The 27,875-nt window shown below is 38.6% G+C and overlaps 2 protein-coding genes across 2 annotated transcripts in view; one reads left to right on the top strand and one right to left on the bottom strand.

The window, feature by feature from the left end:
- Window positions 1-544: 544 nt before the first annotated feature.
- On the top strand, window positions 545-13,926 carry BRD7 (bromodomain containing 7). Its single transcript, XM_083869927.1, has 17 exons — window positions 545-658; window positions 994-1,202; window positions 1,603-1,732; window positions 2,146-2,203; window positions 3,309-3,453; window positions 4,641-4,751; window positions 5,081-5,265; window positions 6,052-6,175; window positions 6,789-6,864; window positions 7,387-7,494; window positions 8,115-8,247; window positions 8,994-9,105; window positions 10,226-10,282; window positions 11,122-11,233; window positions 11,375-11,518; window positions 12,585-12,728; window positions 13,414-13,926. Exons 1-17 carry the CDS (start codon window positions 610-612, stop codon window positions 13,476-13,478), a joined length of 1,962 nt encoding a protein of 653 aa, XP_083726053.1. The 5' UTR covers window positions 545-609; the 3' UTR covers window positions 13,479-13,926.
- A 1,225-nt stretch (window positions 13,927-15,151) lies between these two features.
- The window catches only part of ADCY7 (adenylate cyclase 7), a 58,691-nt gene continuing 45,967 nt past the window's right edge, over window positions 15,152-27,875 (bottom strand). The window contains exons 16-28 of the mRNA XM_083870244.1: window positions 27,695-27,792; window positions 26,994-27,078; window positions 25,319-25,456; window positions 24,121-24,183; window positions 23,397-23,435; window positions 22,942-23,099; window positions 21,665-21,746; window positions 20,945-21,100; window positions 20,147-20,293; window positions 19,584-19,691; window positions 18,720-18,834; window positions 18,074-18,198; window positions 15,152-17,956 (exon numbers count right to left, since the gene is read on the bottom strand). Of these exons, the coding sequence (XP_083726370.1) occupies window positions 17,810-17,956; window positions 18,074-18,198; window positions 18,720-18,834; window positions 19,584-19,691; window positions 20,147-20,293; window positions 20,945-21,100; window positions 21,665-21,746; window positions 22,942-23,099; window positions 23,397-23,435; window positions 24,121-24,183; window positions 25,319-25,456; window positions 26,994-27,078; window positions 27,695-27,792 (1,461 nt within the window). The 3' untranslated portion in view covers window positions 15,152-17,809. The remainder of the gene's footprint in view (window positions 17,957-18,073; window positions 18,199-18,719; window positions 18,835-19,583; window positions 19,692-20,146; window positions 20,294-20,944; window positions 21,101-21,664; window positions 21,747-22,941; window positions 23,100-23,396; window positions 23,436-24,120; window positions 24,184-25,318; window positions 25,457-26,993; window positions 27,079-27,694; window positions 27,793-27,875) is intronic.

The raw sequence follows: 27,875 nt of genomic DNA, 5'->3' as shown, positions 1-27,875 counted from the left end.
AAGGACAGGCGAGATTCAGATTAGATATTTTTAAAAAAGAAAATCACTATTCGGGTGGTGGAACAGGCCCAGGGAGGTGGTGGAATCACAATCACCACCCCTAGAAGAGTTTAAGAGGTGCGTGGATCTTGCTGAGGGTGATGTGGTTTAAGAGGTTACAGTGGTAGTGCTGACTCGACAGCGGGACTTGGTGATTTTAAAGGTCTCTTCCAGCCTTGAACACTCTGATTCTGCAGGAAGCCGTGACGGTTCTGGAGAGGTGCGGTGCCCGGGGAGCGGAGCGGGCTGCTCACAGGGGGAAATGCCCATAGCTCGCCTCTTAGAGGTGCGGGGCGGCTCCCGGCCCGGGGGTCGCGGGGCGGATCGCAGCTCGGGGATCGCGGCCCGGGGATCGCAGCCCGAGGGTCGCAGCCCGGGGACCGCAGACCCCGCTCCAGCCGCTGCCCGGCCAGGCCGCCGCTCACCCGCCCCCACTGCGCCTGCGCGGGACCTCCAGCACGCCAGGGGGCGCTGCCGGCCGCCACCGCCTGCTGCCGGGCCGCGCAGGGCCGGGCCGGGTCCGCCTCAACAGCGCGGCCTCTCCCGGGCGGGCCGGGCCGGGCCGGGGCCATGGGGAAGAAGCACAAGAAACACAAGTCGGACAAACATCCCTACGAGGGTGGGTCCCGACGGGGGTGAGCGGGCAGAGGCCGACGGGCAGCGGAGGCGGGCCCTGGAGCCCCCGGCGGCGCCCGCCCCGCTCGGCCGGGCCCAGCGCCGGGACGGTTGGAACGCTCCGGGCTGGGGCTGCGGGAGCGGGGCCCGCGCTGTGCCCGCCGGCCCGGGGTCGGGACATGGGCGGCGGGCTCGGCTCGGCGCGGGGGAGAAGCGGCTGCAGGGACTGGAAAATGAGGAAATGGTGCGGTGAAGACGAGGTGTGATCGCGCGGGGTTGTTGAGGACCGGAGTGTGTTTTATTGGGTACTCACACAGCTTGTTTCTCTGCTGGTTTAAGAATACGTAGAAAAGCCGCTGAAGCTGGTGCTGAAAGTTGGAGGAAATGAAGTTGCTGAGCTCTCCACTGGAAATGCAGGACTTGATTCCAGCCACTACGAAGACAAATCTGAGCATGAAAAACACAAGGACAGAAAAAGGAAAAAGAGAAAGAAAGGAGAAAAACAAGTCCCTGGAGAAGAAAAGGAGAAAAGAAAGAGAAAAGTTAAGGTATGTTCGTGTTACTGCATTTTAGCAAAAAAAATGTTTTGACTTTCTCTAGGTTTCACATCAAAAGGTGATACAGATATGACTGTAACTTGTATCCTTAAACGGGAATATATTCAGACTCGGTGTGTGAGACGTTCCTGTCTCATTTTTAAAGGATACACACCAGATAGCTGTCACATTTTCTAAGAAACTGATTCAGTAATACATTGCATTATGTGGCTGAATTATTTCAGTGTCCAGCAGATGGAGACAGTACATAAAGAATACAGAATTTTTAAACACTAACTACTCTTATTTTTTAAACTTTGTGAATTTGTTTTGAAAAATCTAGAGAGTATTATGTACAGTAATAATGCAGGGTTTGCAGGTGCTCTTACATTTCCATGAACAATCTTTCCAGGAGGATAAAAGGAGACGAGATCGAGACCATGGAGACAGTGAGGGAGAACAGGAAATGAAATGTCAGACCCCCATCAGAATGGAACTGTCACCAGAGAAACCACTGACGAGCACTTTATCAAAGCAGGAGGGTAGGGGGAAAAAAGAAATTTCTTTTGCTAATTCACGCTTTCTGTAATTGACTTAGGTTTTGTTGTTCTTTGTTTCTGTAGCACGTGACTTGACATTCTGTGCCATCTCAGTGTTTTTCTCCATCTCGTAGAAAAGTTTGGAATTAGGTTGCTGTACACTTCTTTTGCAGAGTGGTATCAGGTACTGCTGTCAGAGTGAGCAGAATGTCAAGTAAGGGCAATAACAAAAGCAAATCCCCTGTGGGTCTTGTGGGGTTTGCAGTCGTATTCGTTTCCTGATACTGCAGTCGTATTCTTTTCCTGATACTGAATTCTCAAGGTTGATTAGTTGATTTCTAGTATCTTGAAAGTTTCATACCGTGTGCAGTCAGTTCTGCCTCACACCCTGTTCCCCCCCTTTGTTTTTGGTCTAGAGGTGGAGCAGACACCCCTTCAGGAGGCTCTGAATCAACTCATGAGACAGCTGCAGAGGTAATGTCTGTGCTACAGGCTGGCAGAGCTGTGCAGTGAAAATAACATCCAGAGAGGGAAGGGGCACACACAAAGCTGAGTGAAAATATTATTGCTAAGAGGACTATTTTAGGAATTTAAATGCTAGTGTAAGAAAATGTTCTTAGAACTTCAGCTTAGATTTCTTGTGAACACCTACAGTTTCAGGTTCATAGTAATTTTTAAAAGCTTTCAAAACCAGGAAAATTTTCCAATGATGTGATGCTTTCTTTTGGGGAACCTTTTGAAAGGAAGGCACAAGAGATTATAATTAACTTGCCAAAGTTTCTTTAACCTTAATTTTAGCATTATTTACTATAAAAAGGAAGTATGCACTTGAAGAGTTCAACCATGTTCTCTTACTGTTTTACTAACCAAAAGTCTTTTGGTTAAAACAATCAAGTCTGCAGTTTTTTCAAGTAGTCTCTTATTTAAGATAGTCTTTCTTGACTTTAAGAGTATCTGCATCTTGTGCAAGAGTGGTTGAAAGATCTTTCCCTTCAGCTGTCTCACCAGACTGAGCTGGAAACTTTATTTGCAAGTTTTCTCTTATCCATAAATTTTCAAGACCTAGGTGTGGTGTCAGTTTCAAGAAACTTAAACTCTTGAAAAATGCCTGTGTTAGTTTTGGCTCCCTTTCTGTGCATACAGAAAGCAGCACTTTTGATTTTGAACCCTGTGTTTTCCCTTCTGATAATTTCTGAGTAAGCAGAGAATGACAAGAATATTCTTGTGATACATATTTCTTTCTTTTTTAAAATTAATTCTAATATGGTATAAAATGCCTTTGTTAAAATCTAAAACCTTCAAGAAAAAATTGGGCTTTTTTTCATCTTGAGAACACAGGTAGTTACCAAAATATAGAAATAACTTCTAAAATACATTAGTGTAGTTTTTGGTATATGGGTTTGCATATGAGATCTTTTCCAACTTGAAAGGGAAAGATTATGCTGAGACAAGCTGTTTCTCTCTTTATAGTTCTGACTTCTTTTTAGCTTAGTTATTTCCTTTCTATTTAATTCCAAACTCAGTGTGTTCTTTGTTATAAGTTCAAACATAAAAAAAAATGTCTTTCGTTTCTTAACAGAAAGGATCCAAGTTCTTTCTTTTCATTTCCTGTGACTGACTTTATTGCCCCTGGCTATTCCATGATCATTAAAAACCCAATGGATTTTAGTACCATGAAAGAGAAGATCAAGAACAATGGGTACCAGTCCATAGAAGAATTAAAGGTAGTGCTTTGAATTTTGTTTTGACTACGAAGATGTATTATGCTGAATTGACTTGAAGGCTAGTATTTTGTGGGAATAGAAAGATGCCAAAAAAACCCAGTACTTCTGCCTCAAGAAATGTTTCTTCTTGAATTTTTGTAAGCAAGTAAGTTCTGACAGTAAAAGAGAAAACACTTCTGGTTTGTAAATGTGCATCTCAGAAAGATGCAGATAGTTCCAGGTTTTGTGCAGGATTGCATGGAATCTGTCAGTTTGTCCTTCAGCTTGTTTTAGGTCTGTTACTTTTTCCAGGCTAGTCTGGTCATGGTGATCAACCACCGAAGGCACCATGTGCTTGTTCCTCTTCGCAGCAACCCTTGTCCTGGTGCTGTAGTGTGCCTTATGGATTCAAGGCCTGTTTTGAAAGCCTCATAAAGCTTTTAAAAGATGTGGGGCCTCGTTTTGTTTCACTTTCTTTGTCAGAAATACTCTAGTTCTTTACTGAACTAGATGAGGACCTTACAGGTGTAATTTGTGTGCAATTAACAATTAGGTAGATGTTAGTTAATAGTATTGGTTGTATTTTCTTGCACATTCTTCTTTATATCTCCAAAACTTAAGAAGGACATTCCCTGTTGCAACAGCTGTTTCTGGTTAGTTTTAATTTTAACTTTGTAAATAGATGAGAATGTGATAAAACATATTCACCTGTAGAGACTGCAGTGAGTATAGGAGTGCAGTTTCTGTGAAATTCAGTTTCACTTGAATTTCAAACAAGCATACATTTATTCATTGTAACTAAAACTTTGGGATAGTCTTTGTAATAATTTAACTTTGAACTGCAGCTTTTCATTATCTTTGTTATGTTGCTTCACTTTGTTTTAATGACTGCTGAATGCCCAGGAGGTGGGTAGTTGTAGCTAAGAGGGCTTCCCTTAAAACTTTAAAAACTACAAACAATACTGAATATTTTAGAATACTTTAAAGATGTTTGTTGGATTGATAGATTCAAGTCTTAAAACCAAGTTACATACTTTGTAACTTTGTTACCCTGTTTACTTTTTTAATAGATTTCTTAAATTCATTCATTAAAAGTATTCTTCTAAGTCTTTTCCCCTAAAGCTCAAGACACTACATTTGCAACAAGAATATCAGTATAGTACACTGTAAAATTAACTTTCATTTCAAAATTATTAATGTTTGAACAGGATAACTTCAAACTGATGTGTAATAATGCCATGATTTACAACAAACCAGACACCGTTTACTACAAAGCTGCAAAAAAACTGCTGCACTCAGGGATGAAGATACTTAGCCAGGTAAAAAAAAAAACTCCAACCAAAATATTAAAAAGTATACTGCTTCTTTATTTGATCTCTGTTTATTCCCTTTTACAGGGATCTCTTGAAAATTAATAAAACCTTGCTTGGTATTGGTCAAATGCTTGTATAATTGAATATAAATAGAACATTGTTTTAGTACTGTTGCCAGATCAGTCATTGTAGAAATAATTGTATTTAGTATTTCACCTTCTAGAATCTGTTTATGCTTGCTAGTGTAAGAAAGAAAGAGCTGAAATAAGTCTGTATGGGTAGGTTACAAAAAGATTCATTGAAGCAGCAAATAAAAGTATTTTGATGTTATTTAGGAGAGAATTCAGAGCCTGAAACAAAGTATAGAATTCATGGCTGACCTGCAGAAGACAAGGAAGCAGAAGGACAAGACAGAACTGCAACAAACTGGGGAAGAGGAAAATGGTCCTGGGAAAGACAGAGGAGAGCCTATGGATGGGGACACCAAAGCATTCAAAACACCTAGCAAAGAGCACAAAAAGTGAAGTATTATCTGAGTCATTATAGGCCACACCTTTTAAATGCTACAGAAAAAAGATGACTTAGGGTTCAGTGGATGTGGATTTCTCTCTTTCTGGTACTGCTTAGACATTTTTATCTCTAGGGATCAACACTTACATAAAGCATCCTCATCTAGTAAAAGCAAATAAGTTTAGAATCATTTATGATACAGTCATTTTTGCATGTAGGTAACCTTGTGCTGCTCATCAGCTCCATTCCTTCAGTTTTTTTCTCTTTTAGTGTCCATTTCACAAACTTGTGTAGTTTTGGAGAAAGCTTGCAAACACATGCTTTGAAACATTTTGGTACAAAAAGCTACATAGGCCATTTTGATTACTTTTTGTTTGTTTGTTTACATAGTAGTTGTATTTGAAACATGCAGCTGCCTAGCTACTGAAAGTCTACTTTCTGAAATAGCTTTTCATATCTAGAAATACCAGATGGAAGATGGTAAATATTTAAGTAGATAAATACTTGGTACTAAAATTAAGAGTATCTAATACACCAAGAGTATCTTAGTTTTGTGGGAGACCTTTACAGAGATCTTTACAGTTCCTGACACAGCATTTGCTGATGTAAACCTTTGTCGTGGGTCTTCCCCAGCTGTATTAAATACAGTCATAGTTAATAGCACTTTGTTGTTAGTTGTTTTGTCTACAAAACCAGGTGCAGAGTTGGCTAAAACAATATTGTCACAGTGTCCTGTTGTGTTAATTAGCCAGTTGGTGTTCCAGCTAGTCCCTAAGTTGTGTGGGTTTATTCACAGGAAGGATAAAGACCTGCTTGAAGACAAATTACGGAGCAATAGCTTGGAAAGGGAACAAGAGCAGATTGATCGGATTGTCAGGGAGTCAGGAGGAAAGTTAACCAGGCGCCTTGCAAACAGCCAGGTAAGCACTGGAGGATTTGGTAGCTCCTTTCACTTTTCCGCAAACCAGGTTTCCTTGGCCTCTTTTACCACTTGAGACCTCGCATCTGCTTTTACTGCATCTTAGACCGTTTTACACCCTTGATCATCTGTGTAACATCATAAGGTTAAAAAAATGTACTGTTTGAATGCATGCTGAATTTCATCAGCAGAGCAAGCTGAGCTAAAATTTTCAATAAAGTAATAGAAGAGGATGAATAGTAGAAAGCTCAAGAAAATCAATCTGACCTGCAAAAATCTCATAGTTCTGAAAAAGACACATACCTGATCAAAGATTATTAATGTTACAGGAAAAGTAACTCAGTTTGGTAATACTATGCCTGTTTCATTTTCTACAATTTTTGTCCCTTGGCCTCTGCAGAAACAATATTTATCATAATGTCTTAATTCTTTGTACCTGTGCCAATAATAAAATTATCTAGTGAAAGTAAAAATTTAGACCAGCACTCACTTATGAGTGACTGAGTTCTGTTCTTGCTCCTGCAGATAGGGGAGTTTCATTAAATGTTTTCATTAGTTTAAGGACCAGGAATTTCAAGTACTAGGTAAATTAAAATAGTCTAATCTTATTTCAGTGTGAATTTGAAAGAAGAAAACCAGATGGTACAACAACTCTGGGCCTTCTTAATCCAGTTGACCTTGCTGCAGGAGGTAAGTTGGCACAGTTCAGGTAGCAAGCCACTGCCACATACCTGACCCTCTGCATCTTTGCAGGGGCAGATGAGCAAATCCTGGCCAAGAACTGAATGTCTCTTTCCAGTCTGATAAAGATCTGGATTGGAAAAGCTGCAGCTGAAGGATCACGTAGATCAGCTGTGGCTGAGGAGCAGCTGGTGCAGGAGCAGCTGGTGGGAGCTCTAAGTACTGTTGCTTCACTGGTTTGTGCCAGCTGTTTGTGGAAGTTGCAAAGGAACACTTTTGCTGCTGGAGAATTTCCCAGGATCCTCTTATTTCTAGTCTGTGTACAGAGTGCAATGGCTGCTGACCCAGAAGGTCACAGATGTTTTAAAATTGGGAACTGTCTGGGTCCCAGATCATTAGTATGAAGCATTTGGATAGGAAAGCCCACTTTGAGAGCCATGTCCTGTTTACTTTGAGTTTTTAGCTGTGGGTATTAGATGAGCTTATTCATCTTCCTATGCCTTCTCTGTATTTTGATATGTCCTATTGCAGAACCAGGTTACTGCCCTGTAAAGCTGGGAATGACAGCAGGAAGGCTTCAGTCAGGAGTTAATACCTTACAGGGATTCAAAGAAGATAAAAGAAACAAGGTTACTCCAGGTAAGTGCTGATTTTTTTCAAAAAAAGCAGATCCTTCTTCTTAAATAAACAAAGCATGTTGATCTTGTTACTAGCACACAAATTTGGAACTAAGGATTTCTAAAGATAAGACACATTATAATGTGTCCCTGCCCACAGCAGGGGCGTTGGAATTAGATGATCTTTAAGGTCCCTTCCAACCTAAAACATTCTATGATTCTTTGTGTCTATTACGCAGCTAAACAGCACATCACAGTGTCCAGTTTAAGTTACACGTACAGAAGGGGCAAGATACTTACTTTTTATCTACACTGAGAAGAGAAACTACTAGATAGAGAAAGGCTTTTGGTAGCTTTAAAAGAGCAGGGAGGAGCCTGAAAACCTCTTTCCACCATCAGACTGTTGATGTTGTGCTAAGGCACACAGTGGTGGTAATGACATATTTGCAAGTACTAATGCATTTGATTTAGATCTTAGTAAAAGTTGTTACATTCTGAACAGATGGTGTTCTGTAAAGGCTTGTTTTCACCTTTAAGAAATACATTCCTTTGAAGTTTTTTCTTGGGGGTTGTTTTACATCCCCTTGTCATTTCTATCTGATGCAAAGCAGAGTAATAATTAATACAATTGTTATTCATTAGTGACATACTTGAATTACGGACCCTTCAGTTCCTATGCACCAACATATGATTCGACGTTTGCCAACATAAGCAAAGAAGATTCTGATTTAATCTACTCAACATATGGGGAAGACTCTAATCAAGGCTCTTCCAGGTAATCCAGCAAGAAGGATGCACAGTACAGCTCCCATGGATAGGAGCAGTTATGTGCAGCTCTCTGCAGGATGGGCTAGCTTTGCTGTGGAGTGGTGGCCCCACTGTATTCATAGCTCACAGGGGTTTGTTTGTGTAAGAAATAAATACTTCAGTAGAACCTGCTTCTAAAGTGAAATGAGTCAAGATGGAAGAATTTTGATGCTGCTGATTCCTAGGAGTACATTATCTAAACTTAGATGTATTTATAACTGAAGGACTCATGATTATGGCAGAAAAATACTGAGTTGTACAAATGTTTATACAAACTGGGTTTTTTCACATTAATTAGTGCCTTGAATGAGATACAGCTTTGTAAAAACAATTCTATTGGTTTATTATTCTTGATTATAAAAATTTCAAAGCTCTTTTGTTTTATGAGAATTTCACAAGGAGCAGGCACAGTGATACAAATTTTTAGGAAAGGGAGGAATACTTTAGTACAGTGTAAATGTGAAGAGCCTGTGGAAGTTTGCTTTCGTGTCAATGCAGCTGCCCGAGGCACTACACGTTTCCAGTGTCCCATTCAGAATGGATTCCTCAGCTACAGAAGACAGGCATGATTAAACTCAAGCAATCCATTTTGATCAGATCCTGTGCTACTTTTTGTGTTTTCTGTGCCGTACATATTGGTTTGACCTTACATAACTTTTTTACGTTAAATGTTGGATATGAAAGTAGTTACCTTAACTATCTTTATTCTTTCAGCATTCAAGATTTTTTTATGAAATCCCAGGATTATCCTCTCTTAATGGCTGATAGTTTGCTTGATGTTCTGACTAAAGGAGGACATTCTAGAGCTCTCAGAGAACTAGAAATGGTAAGAGTGGATTTGTGTACTATCTGGTCTTTGTTTTAACACACGAGAGAAAGTTGATGCTGGTCCTATTCATGGGCTTGTTTTTAACTGATAGAACTGGAAAGGAAAGGCTAATCTTTGCCTCCACTGGCAGGATTTTCTGGAAAGGAATTATTTTATTGTTAATTTGCGAATATTAATATATTGTACATAGAAATATAATTACTTATTCTTTGTCCATTATCTCATTCCCATTATCACTATCTCCTGTTTCAAGAACAATAAGCAGTTGTTTAAAAATGAGGTGATCATTGACAGGCTTTTTTTTCTGTGAAAATTTTATCACATTCCTAGCTGCCACTGTTTAGTTCAGGTGAATTAATATGTTGTTTACTTGATACTGTGCTTTTAAACTCAAACGTGTGCTGTGTAAAAATACTGAACAGCTACTCTTCAAATTCTTAGGAGATTCCAGTCTTGTCCATGCTGAACATAACTGGAATCAAAGGGACTCATTCAATAACTTAATTGACAATCCAATAATTATTTGAGAATCTCCTCAGAACAGTTCCTGTTAACTAAAAAGTCTTGCTCCAAGTTTCAAATCAATGCCAACTATTGAAATAAGCAGACTGTAGCCTATTACTAATGGGTCACATATTACCTAAATTAATGCCAGAAATAGTTTGTGGACCTTTTTGCCTCAGTTCACACCTTTTTTTAGCATTACACATTTAGCTCTTTTCTTGTATCCAGTAGTGGCACTGACTGTCAGGGTTTGGCCGCTTCCTCTTGGCAGTATTAAGAGAAATACAATTACATATGTAAAGAGACAACATTTCAGCCTCTAATAACCACCCTTCCTCTTCTTCCTGCACCCCAGTAAATAGTCTCTGATGTGACATCACTGTGAACTTTGCAAAGAGAAATCAAACCTGAGCTGAAAAAATATATTTTAGTAAACATTAAAAGCCCAAGAAAAGCCCTAAAAAGTAGCTGCATTATAACTTGCTTTACAGTGAAAGCACATTATGACATTGCATACTTACCTTCCTTTAAAAATACTGCATCTTGTAATATTTTACTTTGAATTTAAAAAATGAATTTTAATGCCTTCTTTAAAAATCCTTTCTTTATTCAGCCATTGGAGGAAGCTGAGGGCCCACAGGAAAGAAGTGATGCAATGAAAGATGTAAAGGTAAAATTTTTCTATATTAATTAACCTCTCCAACCAGCCTATCCAAGCTCACAGGTATAAAACAGCCTAAAACTTTCAGGCCTGTAGAACAACAGTGAGACTGTGACAAGTTGTAAGTCTTGTAAAATCGGTGTGTCCCTTTGTAGGCATGAGGAGAGTAAGGTTCTCCAAAACATTAAGTCTTAACTATATGTTAAGAGGACTGGGAGAAAGTGCTTACGTGTTTTTATTTGTGATTGTTCAGAGCTATAGTTTTGTTTCTGTCTTAATCTGGTTTCATTTAGAGTGAATTTGTAATGTAAATATAAGGTGCTGCATGATACGTAGCAGTCTTTGAGAAGTTCTCACTTGTGCCCAGGCAATACATTATAGATCTCAAATCATTCCACCCAAACTTTGCTCAATTAGAGAATGCAGTTCTAGGGCCAGGGCTGCTCTCTTGAAGCATCTCTTCATCTGCAGCCAGTGCCCAGATTCTTTCTGAATTTTGGCCTCAGATCTTTGATAAAATCTCCTTTAGGTGAGCAGAAGGAATTTTTAAACTGTTTTTTTAATGGGCATGCTGGTCTTGAGTTACAACATCATTTGTGCATATCCCCAGTGGTTTTGGCAGATGCCATTTTCTATTTGCATATGAAATAGAATAGTAAACAGTAACTGTGGAACAGTAAGTTTTACAGGGTGTCTTTTCAGCTTTCCCCCCTGTATGTTCACTTATTTTTGTAGAGCAGACTAACCTTACCTTTGTGTTCTGATCTTCCCTGGGCAGTTTTGTTGCTTCAAGGCTGAGCTAAGTATTATCTAAATTATTACTTGCTGATTTATTTATTTTTTTTCAGATTATGGAAATGGATATTGCTGCCAGGTTGGATGCTGCTAATAGTGACAGACTTACAGCTCTAAAAGCAGTTACCAACTTTGGCATGCCTATAGAAGAGTTTGATTCTGAGGGTGAGTCTTGGTAGTCATAGTTCTGGTATGTCTGTAACTCCTTTAGTTTCTCAGTCCCTTACAATATTTTATATCATAAAGTAAGTAAACAGACTTTACTTAGATCTTACTAGTCAGGACTTCCTTTTTCTCTTTTAACAGAGGCTGAAATCTTCCAGAGGAAACTTGATGAAACAACAAAGCTGCTCAGAGAACTCCAGGATGCTCAAAATGAACGTCTGAGTACAAAACCACCCCCTAATATGATTTGTCTTCTGGGTCCATCCTACAGAGAAATGCACTTGGGTAAATACACTTTTTCTGATTATTTTTGCAGAATTGATGAAGTCCCAGCTAGTCTCAACTCCAAGAAAAGAAAAATCTCAAGGGCTGTAGTGTAGATTATGTGCCCTGTTAGGCCTAGAGGATTAAACTTTTTCGGATGCAAAGTCTGATGAAAATTTTGAAAAGTAATTCCAAGTATTTCCTCTTTATTCCTGAATGTCTCTCGAGTTGACTGGAGCTTCTGTATGCCATGGGGCAGCCAATAGCCAAATACCAGTAACTCCATGAGTTTTGCAGCGTCTTTGAATAGGGGTTGCTGAAGTATTACCAAGTTCTTATTGCAAGGCCAGCTTTGGTCCAGGATGGATCTGGTTATCAGTCTATTGAGTTACACTAATAAATACCAGTCATACATTCTTCAGTTATTTGAGCTGCTTGTCTCAGATCAACTACAAACCTTGTGTTCATGGCAGCCCTCTAAGATAGGACTGTGTGCAGAGTGCCTGTTTGGCAAGTAAAACTGACTTGTGCTACACTATTCATGGTCTGAACTAAACCACATTGATGTGATTAGATAAATTCCCCATTACTGAAGAAATATGACCAAGTTGGTACCACACCAAATCTAAACCAGATCAATTACTATATTTTTTTAAGTTTCACTGCTTACAGCTTCCTTCTGGAGGGAAAACCACATTTGTAGCAACAAGAACAGTCTCTCTTTATATCCAAAGCTTTGTGCTGAATCCCAAAATCCAGCTATTACTAACACCAGTGCTGTATGGTGTCACAGCACCAGCTGCTGTGAGTGTGGCCCAAGTTTCATTAACTTGCTCTTCAACTTCTGGTGTTTCCTGATGGCAGCAAGCCTTGGGCAGCAGCTGTTTCATTCCTCCAGTTCTTCTTAACCATCTCTTGGTTCCCAGGATGTCTTGCATGGCTGCACGCAGCACAACACAGCTCTTCTGGTCAAGAAACATTATTTAACATAGTTCCCTTTGTACCAAATAATTAAACTGTTTGCAGGGTGATTCAGCAATTTGGTGTATATATATAGCATATAAACACATCCTCTTATCTTTTCCAGCGGAGAGAGTAACCAATAACCTGAAAGAACTTGCCCAGCAAGTGACTCCAGGTGACATTGTCAGTACCTACGGAATCCGGAAAGCAATGGGAATCTCGCTTCCTCTACCTGAGACAGAAGACAGCTGGGTGGATTTGACAGAGGGTGAGTATACAACAACATCTTGTAGCATCTGTTCAGCTGGAACCAAACCACATCTGCAAATCCTTACACTGGCTTATGGTAGAACTTGCAGTAGTGTGGTTCCAATTTTCAGTTCTTTTCTCCTTTTTAAATTCTGTTGCAAAGGGAAAGTTGCTGCCTTTGGTCTCAGTCCAAAATGAATCTTTTGTGTGTATGGAACTTTGGTTGAGCTCAATGGTTACTTTACAATCCATCTTACAGCACTGCCAGATTTTAAAGCTCAGTAATTCATTCAATTTTAGTTTTTCCATTTTGTGTAAAGTTGCAAGAGAGGAGCTAAAATTCCTCACTTGCTAAAATGAGAACGTTGTGATTCCTTCTTCTTCAGGCTTTTGGCTGTGCACTCCTTTTGCTTAGTTTGGCCAGCTGTACTGCTTTGGAAGTTGACAGCATGAGTTCAGCTCACCTCATCCAGCCAAAAGTAGTGACTGTTTTTGCTGGATTAGAGAGTCTGGTCAGTGGAATCTCAGTGCCAGACCCTGTCCTCCCCAATTTAGAACATGCACAGCATAAGAGTACCCAGAACAAACAGCTAACACAGGGCTGTCTGCATAAATATCAAATGACCTGAGGCATGCTCTGCTGTATATGCATGTCTTCACTTGAGCATTCTGTCATCAGTGACCTACCTGTTGTAAACTTTCAGACTTTGAACAGCCTAAAAAGACCATCATTGTCCCTGAAAACGAGTGTGGTGCAGTTACAGGCTGAAGATTCTGCTCAGCTTACAGCTGTTTGTTTGATTCTGTTTAAGAACCAGGTAAACGTCCTTCAGGTGCATTCACCATAAGTGTATATTGTGTGTTAAACTACTTTTGTTTATTAAATTTGGAACTGATGGCTTTTGAAGGGTTTGTATTAGTTACTTCTGCTACATAAATGCACTAAATTATTCTTTTTGCATTCTTTATTATTTTTAAGCTCCTCTGCTGCATTTGTTTTCCTAAATTACCAAGTGTCTGGAAAAGTCAAAGCATAATGAAAATGTGCCTAGATACGGTGCAGGGACTCAACCAAAACTTTCTAGAAGCAATGTAAAGACTTGTCTCTGAGTCTGGTTAGTGCAAACATCATTAGTGTCTGAACTTGCAACTTCCCCTTTTTAAAATTACTGTGCAACTCTCATGGACATGAGGAAGAGAAATAAACTTTTTATATAAAACTGATGCAGTGTGATGAATCAACAAAAGCTCAGCTTTGTGAGACTTTGAACGTAGATGAAACTCCTCTTAGAGAAACCTTGCTGTGTACTTACACTACCCTAGAAAGGGAGGGCAAGCTCAGGCCCATGACCAGAAGTTAAGACTAACAAACCCACCTACTGTCAGCAAGAAAAAGTATCCACTGGATGTGGTAGAATCATCCCTGAAACACTCAAGCAGACAGTTGTTCATATTATGCAGGGGTCTTAGCAGACACTGTCTGGATAATGATTCCAGGCTTGTTTATCAGAAAGGAACATACATTTCAAAGCCTTCTCAGATGAAAAGACAGTTCCCTGTTCACCAGAGGTGCAGACCAACAACACAGCTGTAAGGCACAGAGACCTCAGGCAGTGCAGGGGTGCAGGTGCAGCCAGTGGCACTCCCAAGGAGGCTTTTCCCTGTGCTCCCCACTTACTCTCACACCATCACACAGTACTGTGTATGGCTCCTACCACAGGCATCCCTAATTGTTCTCAAATGTTGCTTTTCTTTAATCTGTGATTCCAGTATAACCCTGGGGTCAAGAGGAATGGGCTGTAAGGTTCCAGCAATCCCTGATGTGTGCAGTGGCAGGGAACTGAACCAAGAGGTAACTTACAGACCAGACAGCATTGTGAATTCCACCCTCAGTCTTATGGCCAACAGCATCCTTGCTTCCTTCCTCTCTTCCTTCCTTTTTAAAAATGCTGCAGAAAGATTTGTTTTTTAAACTTTCACAATTATACGTTGCAAAATCTTTAACTGTCAGCCTGAGTTCTCTCCAGTAGTTTCAATTGTCCCAGAAGAGTTGACACCACTGGAATTTTTTCATTCTAGATAATAGCAACTGAATTACTACTGCAGGGAATGAATTTTTCCATGAATATATAAATCATGTATTTTCATGCTACAAGAAGAAGACAAAATTCAGGGCAAATGTGCCAGCCAAATCCTTACTGGCTCCTTCCATTGCATCTCATTGCCCATCACTCACCTGTTAGATGGTGGCTGCCAGTGACACAAGCATTGACATTTCTCATCAGCTCTTGAACACATGGATGTCACTAAGCTTTTTCTACTAGCAGCATTTTTTAAAAATATAAACACCAAGTTTAGTTTACAAGTAAAAACAGTCCCATTAAGTCTGCAGCACTAGAAAAAATATGCCTCCTTTTCATGGGTATCTCCATCAGAATAACTGCAAAACCAGACATGTTTCAAGAAGTTTTTTATTCCATAGTAAAAACAAAAGTTTGTTCTTTAAAACAGATTCCTAGTTCCAGATGTTATTAGCTCTTCAAATTAGATACAGTGCCATTTTTTCCATTTAAGAAATGAAAAATAATCCTGCAAGGAAGATTTTTCCACCAAGATTGTTTCCTCAATGTCAAGTTTCACAGTTCACTCAGAAGGATTGCTGAAAACAATTATTTCAATACAGATGCTTGTTAAATTGAATTCTTTCTGTGGTTGAATATAGCTCTCATACAGTTCCAGTTCTGGTGAGAAATTAGTCATCCTCTTTTTCATTACACACAGTTTCTAACTTCCTCAAGAAGGCTGTGCACAGCACACCAAGAGAGCATTCTTTTTAAACCTGCAACCAAACCCAACTCCTTCCCCTTTGGAAGCTGCAGCTATTCTGCCACTTCTGCAAATGAGGTTGAGTTGAAGTTACACCCAAAGAAGTTACCAGCCTGACAGGCAACATCATGTAAACAAAAGCATTTCAAAATGCTGTTACAGACAGCAAATGTTCTTTCATAGATAACTTACATCTACAGTCTACTAGTTCTGTGAACAGGAGCACTTCAGAGCCAGCTCTATTTATAGGCATAATGCACTTTTCAAAATAGATTCATGAGACAAATGGTCACTTTACCTAGCATGACATCAAAGACTGCTGAAAGGAGCCTTTGACACATGACATGGTCCTGTAAAACAATAAATATCTCAAAACAAATGCTTGCTGAGCACCTGTGACTACAAATATACAACATACAAGAGTAGCAAAAGCTGTTTGAAGGTTTATTCAACTACAACACTGACTTGCACTAACACGACAGAGAGTATGACACTTCCTTCTTCAGCAGAGCCCATGTGTGAACTAGACAACCTCAAATTCAGGTTTCCTTACATGCTGTTTTCTGTTGGAGACCTACTGCACACAGAGATTTGATCTACAGAATTGACAAAAAATACAAGCATGATTTTTAATCCACAGTTGGACAATATTTAGGTTTGTTCCTGTCTTGAAACATAGTCACTTCCTCTTCTAAAGAAATTACACAGTAATTAGAAAGCAGCAGTGAGGCACAGACTGCTTAAACACTTGTCCAGGATGGGTTGGTACTAAACCCAGAAACATTAGGAGAAGTACAGCTCAGCCAAACAGGTGTTGTACTCGCTAATCACTGCGCTGTCCAGCCTAACATGGTCTATGGGGAAAGGGGAAATCTGTCCTTAGTTACAGACATAATTGGGCACAAGATGTTAGCCTTACAAACTACTGTCATCTCCACCAACAGCAAACAGATTAAGAGACTGCAATGAGTAAAAATGCCAGTGTAGAAATTAGCAAAGGCTATTAACAATTTGAAAACACTTACAGACTGAACTAATTTACACCACATCCACAATGATCTTATGAATGCTCTACTCATACTTCCAGTATTGGGGCTCTGCTGAAACATTTCCATTATGAATACTTTTTTCCATACATCCTTTTGTAACCTTCAAAACCAGTTTATGAAAAAAACTGTGTTGCCTTTGAAAGGCACAGAAACCAGCCAGTGGCTAGACAAATTGTAGAAATAAGAACAGAAAAAAAAAATCAAAACAGAAACAACCAAACCCCACCGCAGACACAGTTCTGTTTATACAGTATCTGCTACTGTTTCTAACACTATCTTAGTAATTCTGTTCTTCAGCTTCCCAGCAATTCAGAACAGATAATTCTTCCCTAAGTGCCCTCAAGAATGCAGCACAGAATCAGAATTCCTGCTGGGATCAGCAACAGCAGCTGCTGTCAGAGTCTGTCCCCCATGCACCTCACCATTACTTGTACTTTCTGAAATTTAAAGTTAAATATTTAAGACTTACCATGACAGAACAAAATGCACATGCAGATACTAATTACAGAGAAATACAAAGGATAACATGTAATATAATGTAAACATGCTGAACTAGATGGAAGTTACTTCTGAACAGCTCTTGGTCATGAAAACATCTGCACAGCACAAGGTACTGCTGTGGAGGAGGCGAGGATGGTGAAGTGACCCCATACTGTGCAATTCAGGGTTTTTTCCCAAAAGAGCTCAGCACAGTTATCATGTGATACACTTGAGTTTCCTTGCATTCCTCTTCCCATTATTCAGCTGTCTTCTGCTGTGCAGTCTGTTCAGCATTAAAAGCAGGATATGCAGTGCCCTCAGTGTCACTGCACATGTCAGGACAAACACAATACTGTAAGCAGGTGTGTGTCAAGCAGGCAATGGAATGTTATAACATGGGAATGAGTTCTACAGTGCATCCACACTGTTGTCACTGGAGCTGTTAACACTCCCAGTGTGGGTAAGGAAAGCAACTAACTGAAAGTGCTTCATGGCAATTCCAGGTAAATCTTCAAATTACTTCAGGAAAAAGTAGTCTTTTTCTGACTGACGGTTGTGTATCTTCTAGAAACTTCTCAGAATTCTTCTTTATTAAAAAAAAAAATCTCTTATCTTGAGATGTAGAAGAGATAGGAACAGTATATACACGTTTTTAGAATAAAGTCCTTCACATAAGGAGGGAAATTCTACGTCTTCACAGAAGGGAGGCAGATCTAAGTCTATCTTGATTAACTTCATTGTAGCCTCAGTTCAGTCCCATGCCTTGGAATTTGGCTGTCTCAGTGCAAACAAAGTAAGTCCTCAGTTCTCCCTTGCCTTTGACATTAATGAGTCCCCTACATTCACATGAGTATCCCAGCTCTTGTAGTATTTTGCTTGTTTCTTCTGTGACCTTTGTGTGAAAAGAATTAGAAACTCTTGTGAAATTCTTCTGGTTATTCACATTAAAGCAAAATTCCCCAACCAATTAGAAATAATGCCGTCGACATTGCAAGGCTCACAGGTTTACCTGGATCTTGCCAAGTTCCCCGGTGCTCTCCATTCTGCTGGCAACATTAACAGTGTTGCCCCAAATGTCATACTGAGGCTTCCGGGCACCAATGACACCGGCAATCACTGGGCCATGATTGATCCCTGCAGAAACACAAGCAGGTGTCATCACAAAGGGATGGGACTTCCAGCTTCAGTGGTAGCTGTAGCTTCAGGGGAAAAAAGGATCCCAAAACTTAACTCTGCAACACCTTTCTAGCAATCAGTATGAGTACTGTTCTATAAATATTCATACTGAGGCTCAGGAGATGTGAAGTGACTCACTCTTTGCAAAATGGGAAGTCTAGGGCACAAAGCAAAATTCTTCCTCTCCTACTTTTAATATACAGAAATGAGCATTGTACTGTACTACTGTCTTCAGTCAACAGTCACTAACAGGGTACTTCACTCCTCATCTGTATTTTTCATTTCCTCCAAAGTCATCCAGCTGCACTCTTCCTGCTGCTCCCTCCAGTGATGAGAAACAGCCCATCCACGGAGGAGCTTGGCCTGTCTGAAAAACTTACCAGACAATACTGCCTTTGGCTATTCAGCACTTGACCTACATCATCCTACCTCATTTCTCACTTGTCTGAGCTCTGGAGTTCCCCACAAACAACACTTACCGACACGTAGGCGGAAATTGTTAAAGGAATGTCGGTTGATGCCATCCAGTTTACTCATCAGGGCAATCCCATACTCCACCATAATCCCAATGTGAGCATTCTGCCTTTCCCTATCCTGTGCAAGTCATAACATGAATTAATGATCAAATTGCAACATGAAATGAAAGGCTTTATCAGCTGCTACCCCAAAGCAGTACTAGAAGTGACTGGAGTGTTTATGAGACCACTCATCCTTGTAACTGCAGAACTGCAGAATTTCAAAACTCCATTAAATTCAGCTGGGATGGCTATGAGGCAACAAGCGTGATGTGATTAAATTTTATAACAAATTAATGTCTGTCCTTTAGGGTTTCAGCTTTAATTTTACATAGTTTAGGTATATTATTACATGCATCTTAATGTTATACACAAACCTGCTATACTGAAAATGAGCTAGAGAAATTGGTGTTAATTCTGGGTGACACTTTCAGACCTAATCTGGCACTTGAGGATTCTCTTTCTGTGCCAGTTCTCAGGTATCACAAAAAGCCTCCTGTGCAGTTCTGAGATGGCCTTTACTTTGGCTCCCATTCTTTGACTCCCCTATTATTAGAGCCCTTCTATTATGCATCTAGGAATGTTAAACTACTGGAATCAAAGATGAAAGATGTAAAAAGTGTGCTGGGATTACAGACTGAACACCTTAATTCAGAAACAAAATGGAACTAGGAGATAAATAATGAATTCAACAGGAGACAATACAATTTTGTAATCTTTTTCCACATTACCCTTCCTGATTTACTTTTTTGTATCACATTACATTTTTTACTTTGAACACACCTATGCACCCACAGAATACTAAAGGCAGATTCAGAGCCAACATACCTGGTTATTCTCCTGGCCTGGTGTAACACTGAGACCAGCTGCTGCCATGTAAGTGCTTCCAATTGTTTTTATTTTTTCAACACCACTAAATTTAGGTTTTAACAAGAGCTGTTTGAGTGGAAAGAAAACAAAAACTTTAGACTTTAATACCATATTTCAGTGTAGTATTTAACCAGAAATCTTATACTGCCTACCATAAGTGTTAAACTTAGCAATACTAGCAATACTATCACTCATATGAAGATTAGATAAAATCCTGAGGATTAGTTTCACAGTTTTGCTCTACCCACTCACATGGGTAAATAAAATAAAATGAAAGCACTGAAGTACTGAAATAAAGTCCTTAAATTCAGGACTTTCAAACCATACTTCTAATAGATTAGATGATTTACTTGAAAATCCCAACCAGATGGGAAAGTATCTTTCAAAATTGCAAGGCTGAAGTCAGAATACTAGTGCAGCATAAAAATGGTTTTTCCCCCTCTAATGCTCACAGGTCTAGTGAAACATTTATATTGCAGTAAATATGTAATCCAGTGTATTTTTGACAGAAGCTTAATTACCTCATCAAAATCAGCAATGATTTCATTTAATAGCCTCAAGCATTCCAAGCCTTCTTTATTGACATCACATTCAGTGTAAAACACCTTAAAATCTGGTACTGATGCAAACATGACACAGACACAGTCGTAGGATTGATGGTACCAGTCCTAAAGGAAAGCAATAAACCCACATTGTCAGCAGCCACATTCCCCCACAGGTACTCAGACTCATGATAATTGTTTCTAACCAGTAATCAAATTACAGCTTTCCTATGAAGTCAACCACATCTGTTATTCTATCAGAAACATTAACAAAGTGGATTTGCCTAAGGAAAAACTGAGATTCCTTAAAGATATCTTAAACATTTTCATCTACTTGGACATTGTCACTCTTCTGAGACAGCATTTGTTCTCTCTGATGACATGCTGGCAGAATGAGATTTCTTTTTAAAAAAAAATCATTATAAATGAACTTCTCTCTGGGAGAAACTCTCTGCTCTTCAACTCATTTCCCTAAAAACTATGACCTATCCTCCCTGGTAAAATACAGTCTTTGGAAAGCAGTAAAACTCATTCAAATACTTGTCAAACTTTAACTGCGTCCTGACTAATTCTGAGAACAGATTTCAGGGACTGACACAAAAAGTTTTCCTTTTTTTTTTTGATGCCATCTGGTTAACAGGTTCTTGGGTTTACAAAGGAATACAAACAAGTGGCAAAGATTGCAAAAGTTTACAGTTCATTCTTTTTCACATCATGTGTAATATATATCACAGAAATCCAATTTGCTGTCCTTCACACAGGAGAGACTCAACACACCTCATTTCGTTTTTCTCCAATGAAATATGCAGCAACGTGTGCTGGAAGTACATTTTCCAGCAAAAGCCTGTTAACATTCTCCATAGTTTCAAATTGTTCATGTTCTTTTTTAAACTTATTCTTCCACAGACAATCCAGTCGACAGTAATAGTCAATCTGCAAAGAGATCAAATATGATAAATTAAATCCATAAAATAACTCACTGAAAAACATTAGGCAATTTTCTCAAGATGCGTAGTAGCAATAGTTTTTTCAAGGCCTTTTGAATCTATATAGTTATGAAAAATGTGCTTTGAGAGCAAAGGTCAGAAAAACATGAAGCAGCCACTAAGACCAAATGTCATTTGGTACCATCAGGTGTATCTACCAAAATGACACTGTAGTGACATGATTATTTTTATCTTGAATTGCTATGTTGATTTAGAATGAATACTGATATATAAATACAGATAAATCAAAACTGGAAGAACCAGGAAGTTCTCACATCTGTGATGCAAACACAGTTGAAAACTAGAAAAATGTTCCCATCCTTTTACAGTAAAAATTTTTTCATTACCAAAAACTATTTATGAGTATGTTATCCACAAGACCAGGATATTTAAAAAGGATAAAATTATAGACTAATTTAGAGCACAATTTCAAGAAACAACACTTCTGCATTTTATTTAAATCAACTTGCTGCAAGTAATGGAACTACACAATTGCATTTTAAATACATACCTGTTTTGCAAGTAAAACTAGGGTTATGTAAAACAGAACCAGATATAAATTAGTCATTATCCTTGGCTCTTTGATGAAAAACCTGAAAGTAAGAAAGCAATAAAAAGTCACCTGTTTGCTTTAAGAAAATCTGCATAACGGGGGGTTGGGGTGGGAGGTGAGGGGAAGAGGGTATCTGTCCAGACTTGCACCACAGTGTCATCATTCATTGGTGCCAGTGGCTGGCTGGGGACAGGTCCTGTCCTAACAGTGAGAAAGGATTATCAGCCAGCCCACCACATGGAATGGTGCATTTCACATCAGGACACACTGGGTGTTGAAACCGTGTTCAGTAGCTGTTGTAGTGAGATGCCCAAGTAAACATGGCTTTATCTTAATGAAGCCATCTTAATTTCCACCAGACTGAGTTCCAGCTCTCATCCCACACCACCCTACAAAAACACAGCCAACAAAACCTTGAGGTAGGATAAGAAAATTTCTTATTTGTGGAAGGAAAGACAATAACAAATTAAAAACCTGAATTCCTAAGACAAAGACAGCAGTTAAATCATACCTGTATCTTAATCATCACTCATATTTCATAGTAAGATAAGTCTTACCACATCTATTAGTTTTTACAAATGCAAATTAAATTCTCATCATATGAATGAGTAAGTTCACTCAAGCTTTTTTAAGGTGTGCTGACAGGTTACAGCCCCTGCAAAATAAATTTATTCTAATCTTCAGCTATGAGACTATGCTGAGGAATCTTACGACTTAAAAACCAACAGTAAAGCCTTTGCATGTGATTTCTCTTCAGTATTTTCAATTTCTGCAATTAGATCAGGTACACTGATCAAGTAAATAGTTAGTTTTCAAAATATCTGCACTTAGGTTAGTACATGAAGAGTTCACCATCCTATTGACCACCAAGGTCTCACAAGCACAGCTTGAGCCTCAGACTTTTAGCAAGGCTTTTCTTCATAACCTAACAGAAGATCAACCTTCCTATGACATTAATATTCTACTCTTTAGTCCTTAATGTAATCCAAGGCTTCTAGTGATCTCAGAAGCCACATTACAGAATTTTTTCAGAGAACATACATTTTGTTCAAAAAGAAAAAGAAAAACAAAAAAAGGTGACATGGTCTAATAGGATTTCCATGTTGTTAACTTTACAGAAAGGTTTGCAGTGTCTGGCTTACGTGATTTTGATATTTCAATATTCCAGTAAGTGCACAAAAATCTAACACCTCCTTAAATTAAACATTAAAGGATGAAAAATATTTACAGTGCACCTGGTACTGTTGCCATAGTTGTCTTTGTGCTGAAGGGTATTAAAAATGATGAGGTAGACAGTCACAGCAATGGACAGGAGGAGAACTTTGAGTTCGAAGCTCATTTGAAGAAATACCGAGCAGGCAATGAACCCCAATATACAGCAGTAAGCATAATACTGTAAAAGAGGAATGTAAAGAGCTTTTGCATTATTCAGAACTTATGTCTAAGAGATGGTCAAACCACAGCAAATGCCCTGAGTTCATGGTCACTGCAATTTAAAACAAAGAAATTACAATCACTTAAACTTTATTTTTAATGGCACTAAAAGGGCAAACTTAATATTGATTTCAGTTTACTTTTTTAATTTGTTATGGGTAAACAAAAATATTTAAACAAATAAATCAACGTAAGTAAGCAATGCCAGATAAAAACTGCATTCAAAGATCAAGCTTAAGATGCATTCACTACTTACAGTTTCCTCTGCACAGGAATGGGTTGTGTTTTCAAAATTCTGATTTACAAACATGCAAGAACAAAAAATTACTAGGTGAGTACAGAGTGTATTTCTTATGTGTAACTTTTCATTTGTCATAAGGCACCTAAATGAAACGCTCCTCACATAACCTGCTCCCCATAATATGTCCATCATGTAAAGGGGTGGCCAGGTGACAAAAGAGCATCCAAAACCTTTGGATGAACTCAAAATAGAACACTACTTTGGCATTAAAGACATAAAAAGTTAAATCCCCAGAAATAATACTTTTATGTCACTAGTAAGTGTTGAATTTGCCCTTACAGAAATGCTAGAGAACACCTTTCAAATATGCTGAAAGGCCAAAATAAACTAAAACTTCAGTTTTATACATGAATACTCCAGACTTCTGAAAATCACTAAAGGATGCACAAGAAAGCTATATGTGAAAATACAGAATAGCCCTTAAAACTGCCTTGTGTCATGAGCAAGTCTGCATGCTCAACAATTAAGAAAAAAAAAAAAAAACAAAAAAAACACCTATCATTATAAATAAATTTTAAAAAATTAAAACGCTACCATCCATCTACACTATAGGAGTCGGACTTGGACTTCTATGATCCTTGTGGTCCATTCCAATTCAGTTCTATGTTCTATGATTCTATATCCACCATCCAAGACTCATTTCATTTAATCCTAGAAATTAAGATGGTACTCTACTCACATAGGTGGTTGCACCCAGGTCATTTGATCCAGTGAAGTTGGCAGGTTTGTTCCTTTCAGTAGTCTCGATTTATTGGAGGGGAGGAAAAAAAATCACAAAACAAAACACATTGATAAAACCACCATACAAACTTATTAGCAGGTAATCACTGATTTTTCTTCTCCATGTATTTTACACAGAGTGCTGATCTGGTTGTCTTTTCAGTGCTACTGAATAACTGTTGAAATACAATGGCATCCCATGTAGTTGTATTAAACATACACGCACACACAAGCTGCAAGAAGGTTAAAATTTAGTTATTTTCTAATTGCGGGTAAAGTCTTACATTATGGCTGTGTTAATTTAGCAGCTATCTGGCACAAACATGTGGTTTTGTCTCACCACTCAGTTTCACAGCTGCTGTTCCTGTTTTCTTTCACTCTGTCTCTGGTGGTGTTCACATGACACCACTGTGAGTCAATTCAAGGACCTAAGCCAGCAAAAAAAACACCCTACGAAAGAAAATTAGGCATTTTCTGCAGTATTTCTTTCAGAATGAGCTCCCCATGGAATCAGAAGAATGGCAAGGCAAACAAACACATGGGATCAGGAGGACATCAGTTCTAGTAGTTAACTATCAGTTAGGTGGAACTATTAATGCACAGAGCTTGTTTAAATAAAAAACACAGCACAGTTATTCAAATGCACATACCCCAGGTGCAATATAATATTCAAACTAAATTTAAAAGTCAGATGCCATTTCCATCTTACTCCAGCAGTACCTATCCTCAATGCCTTTGCTTTTAAAAGAGAGCCAATTCTTCCCTCCCTCATTCACATGACTACCAGTGAGTGCAAATACCACAGTGAACTGCTTAAAGTGCTGCCTGCCACTGCCAAACATTTAAAGCCACATTAAAAAACAGAAATCATGTTAGTGATGAGAGTTACAACCTGGAGTTGTTGTAAGTGCCATCTTGAAAACAAGAAAAGGTGGTGTAAACTAGAACTGAAGTCCATCACGTGTACTTTCAGTTCCACAAACCAGAAGCTTTTATTTTTAATGTTTTTAATTGCCATCATGCACTATCCCTGTGCAGTTCAACTCATGTTGCAAATCAGGCATTAGAACAAGCAGCAAAAACTGTTACTTGATGAAAAGAATACAGGAAGTTACTTGGATTTTACAATAAGTTCATCAATTAATATGATTACTTACCAAATTAAAAATGGCTATAATCAGCAAGGCAGCTATAGTGACGACTGCTAAAGGCAGCCTAAGTAAAGGCATTGTTTCCACCTTTTCTGAGACAGCACACAGATGGCGCAGGAGAGGCCACTGATCTGAGCAGCACTTCTGTAAACACAATTAATTAGTTTCAGTAACAGGGATAACACTTTGATACAGGGGAAGAAATATTTCTAAATATAAAGTTGACCTTTTTTCTGAACGAGAGTGTCAAGAGCCTTCACTGGAATTCTAATTTAGAACTTTCAATCTCGTCATTCAGAGTCAACGTCTAACACCTTTCCCCAACTGAAAATAGAGACAATGCTTCCTTTCTTCAAAAGGGCTGGGTGCTAAAATTTTCTGAATTTATGCTTTAAAAATACAGAATTATGATCTGTTTGAAAGTTCTAGAGAAAAGTTAATAAAAATGTAGTAAAAAAATTGTATTTTTTTTAGTTATGAGCTATAATATTATATTCGGAACTACATTTTCAGATTAATAAATCAAATCCTAGACAGTCCCCATTCCTGCCTCCCTATATGCTCCAATTGTTTCTATAGGCAAAATCATCCAGTAAAGCATATAATTTTAATGACTGCAATCATTATTCCATGATGGTACAGCAAAACACTCCCAGCATCAGACTCAAGTCTGATGCAACTGCATTGGAATTTTCTGGTTTCTACGTGTATTTCTACACACATAGAAAAAACACATGAATGCATATACACACACCCCTCTCTCTCTACAGACATATATGCAAAAATCCATCTATGTACATATATAAATACCATGCATACATAAAATCCATAAATCTAACCATACAATTCAATGAGTTAAATCTTTATCCCAGAGTGCAATTTTCTCTTTTTCTTTTCTTTCCCCTTTACACAGCTTGACCACCACTCTGTAAGAGACTCTTTCTTTCCCTGGAGAGCTCCATCCCTCAGGATTCCTTCTCTGCCACAGTGCAGGTTTGATAAGTGCAAGGAACATTCTAAAATCCCTTCTCTAAAATCCCTTCCCTCTCCCCACCCTGTCCCCAGGCTGTTCTTGAACTGAGAAGGATTTTTTTTTTTACTCTGTATCATTGATCTCACCGTCACTATGGGCTCTCTCTGTCACTATATATTTTTAAACAGTAATTGCATGTGTTTAATAATGCAAAGAAAAAGGAACTACAAGTGCAAAGTGTCCTAATGGATGTAATGGTGAATTTGGAATTCTAGCTGCCATGAAATTGTTGCCAATAAATTATTCATGTGTTTGTAATTTTCATTACACTTCATACATTATTATGAAAACTGATCTAATGTTCCAACTTATTTCAATATTGTTTCCTGCACAGAGAATAACAGTATTTACAACCAAAATTACTATTAATGACAAACATAAAAATAGAAATACATTTTAAAAAAACAACCCCAAGTCCTCCCTCCTATCCATGTATTCTTGCACCCAAATAATTCTCAATTACTGTGAGAATTTTCAGACATGAAAATCTATTTCAGGAAATGGAATCTTCAAGTAACCTGAGGTTCAAGGCTTCTGTAACTCCTGTTGAGATTACTATAATTTCATCAGGCTAATAGACAGACCAAGCTGCTGAAATATATCCATCCACTTTTGAAAACAGGCAGTGTTTTTTAGAAGTAAACTTACCAGACATTTCTCAGCAAAGCATACAAACAAAACAAGCACAATGATGACTGCAACAACTCCAAAGGAAATTCCCAGATTTGCAGTTCTAAAAAGAAGAAGAAAGCACTAAAACCACCAAGTTTAAATATGATTTTTCTTCAAATAGCAGTGAATGACCATAACATCACACAGGTTATGGTTGCTCTGTTGTACAATCACCGCTTTGATTCTGCTCCTGATGGCCTGAGCCATAAACCACGTGGAAACTGCAGTGCAACAGCCACGAGAAACAAACGTGCCATAAACTTCTGAATTATCCATCATCTGCTTTATCAGAGGTGGGACAAGCAGCTCAAGGTTGCCTCCTTGTAGCTCTACAGAAAAGGATCACTGAGCACAGTTTAACCAGCTAAATCCCATTTTCCTACTGCTCAATGTCCTTACAACCAACTCTTCTTATAAAATCAAATTTCTTACTTAACTGACCACCTCCCTGTGTGTACTAAGCAAACAAAATATTAAAGAAATATTTCTATTTTATTGTCATACTGATATCTTGGCTCTTATGCCAACAACGGGAACGCACTCCTTGATCATGGGGTAAATTAATATATGCTTCTTACATTTAACCCCTCAGGAACTCCAGAAAGTTCCATACACACGAGGTTCACTTTAGGTGTTGGTTAATTTGAATTATAAATAATGAAAATACCAGCACTTACTTGGGCATGATAAACATCTGGATCACAAATATACAGAGGAACACAAAACTGGCACACGCGAAGTAACTCTTGAGTTTTAGAATAGGAATGTTGCGATACTGAAACACAGAGAGAATAAACCATCAGGGTAATTTCAGGACTGTTTTCTCTTAATTTTATTACATTCTTGTGATTACATATA

This window comes from Zosterops lateralis, assembly GCF_965231275.1.
Source record: "Zosterops lateralis genome assembly, chromosome: 12".
Taxonomy (NCBI): Eukaryota; Metazoa; Chordata; class Aves; order Passeriformes; family Zosteropidae; genus Zosterops; species Zosterops lateralis.
This window is presented reverse-complemented; position numbering and strand designations above follow the sequence as displayed.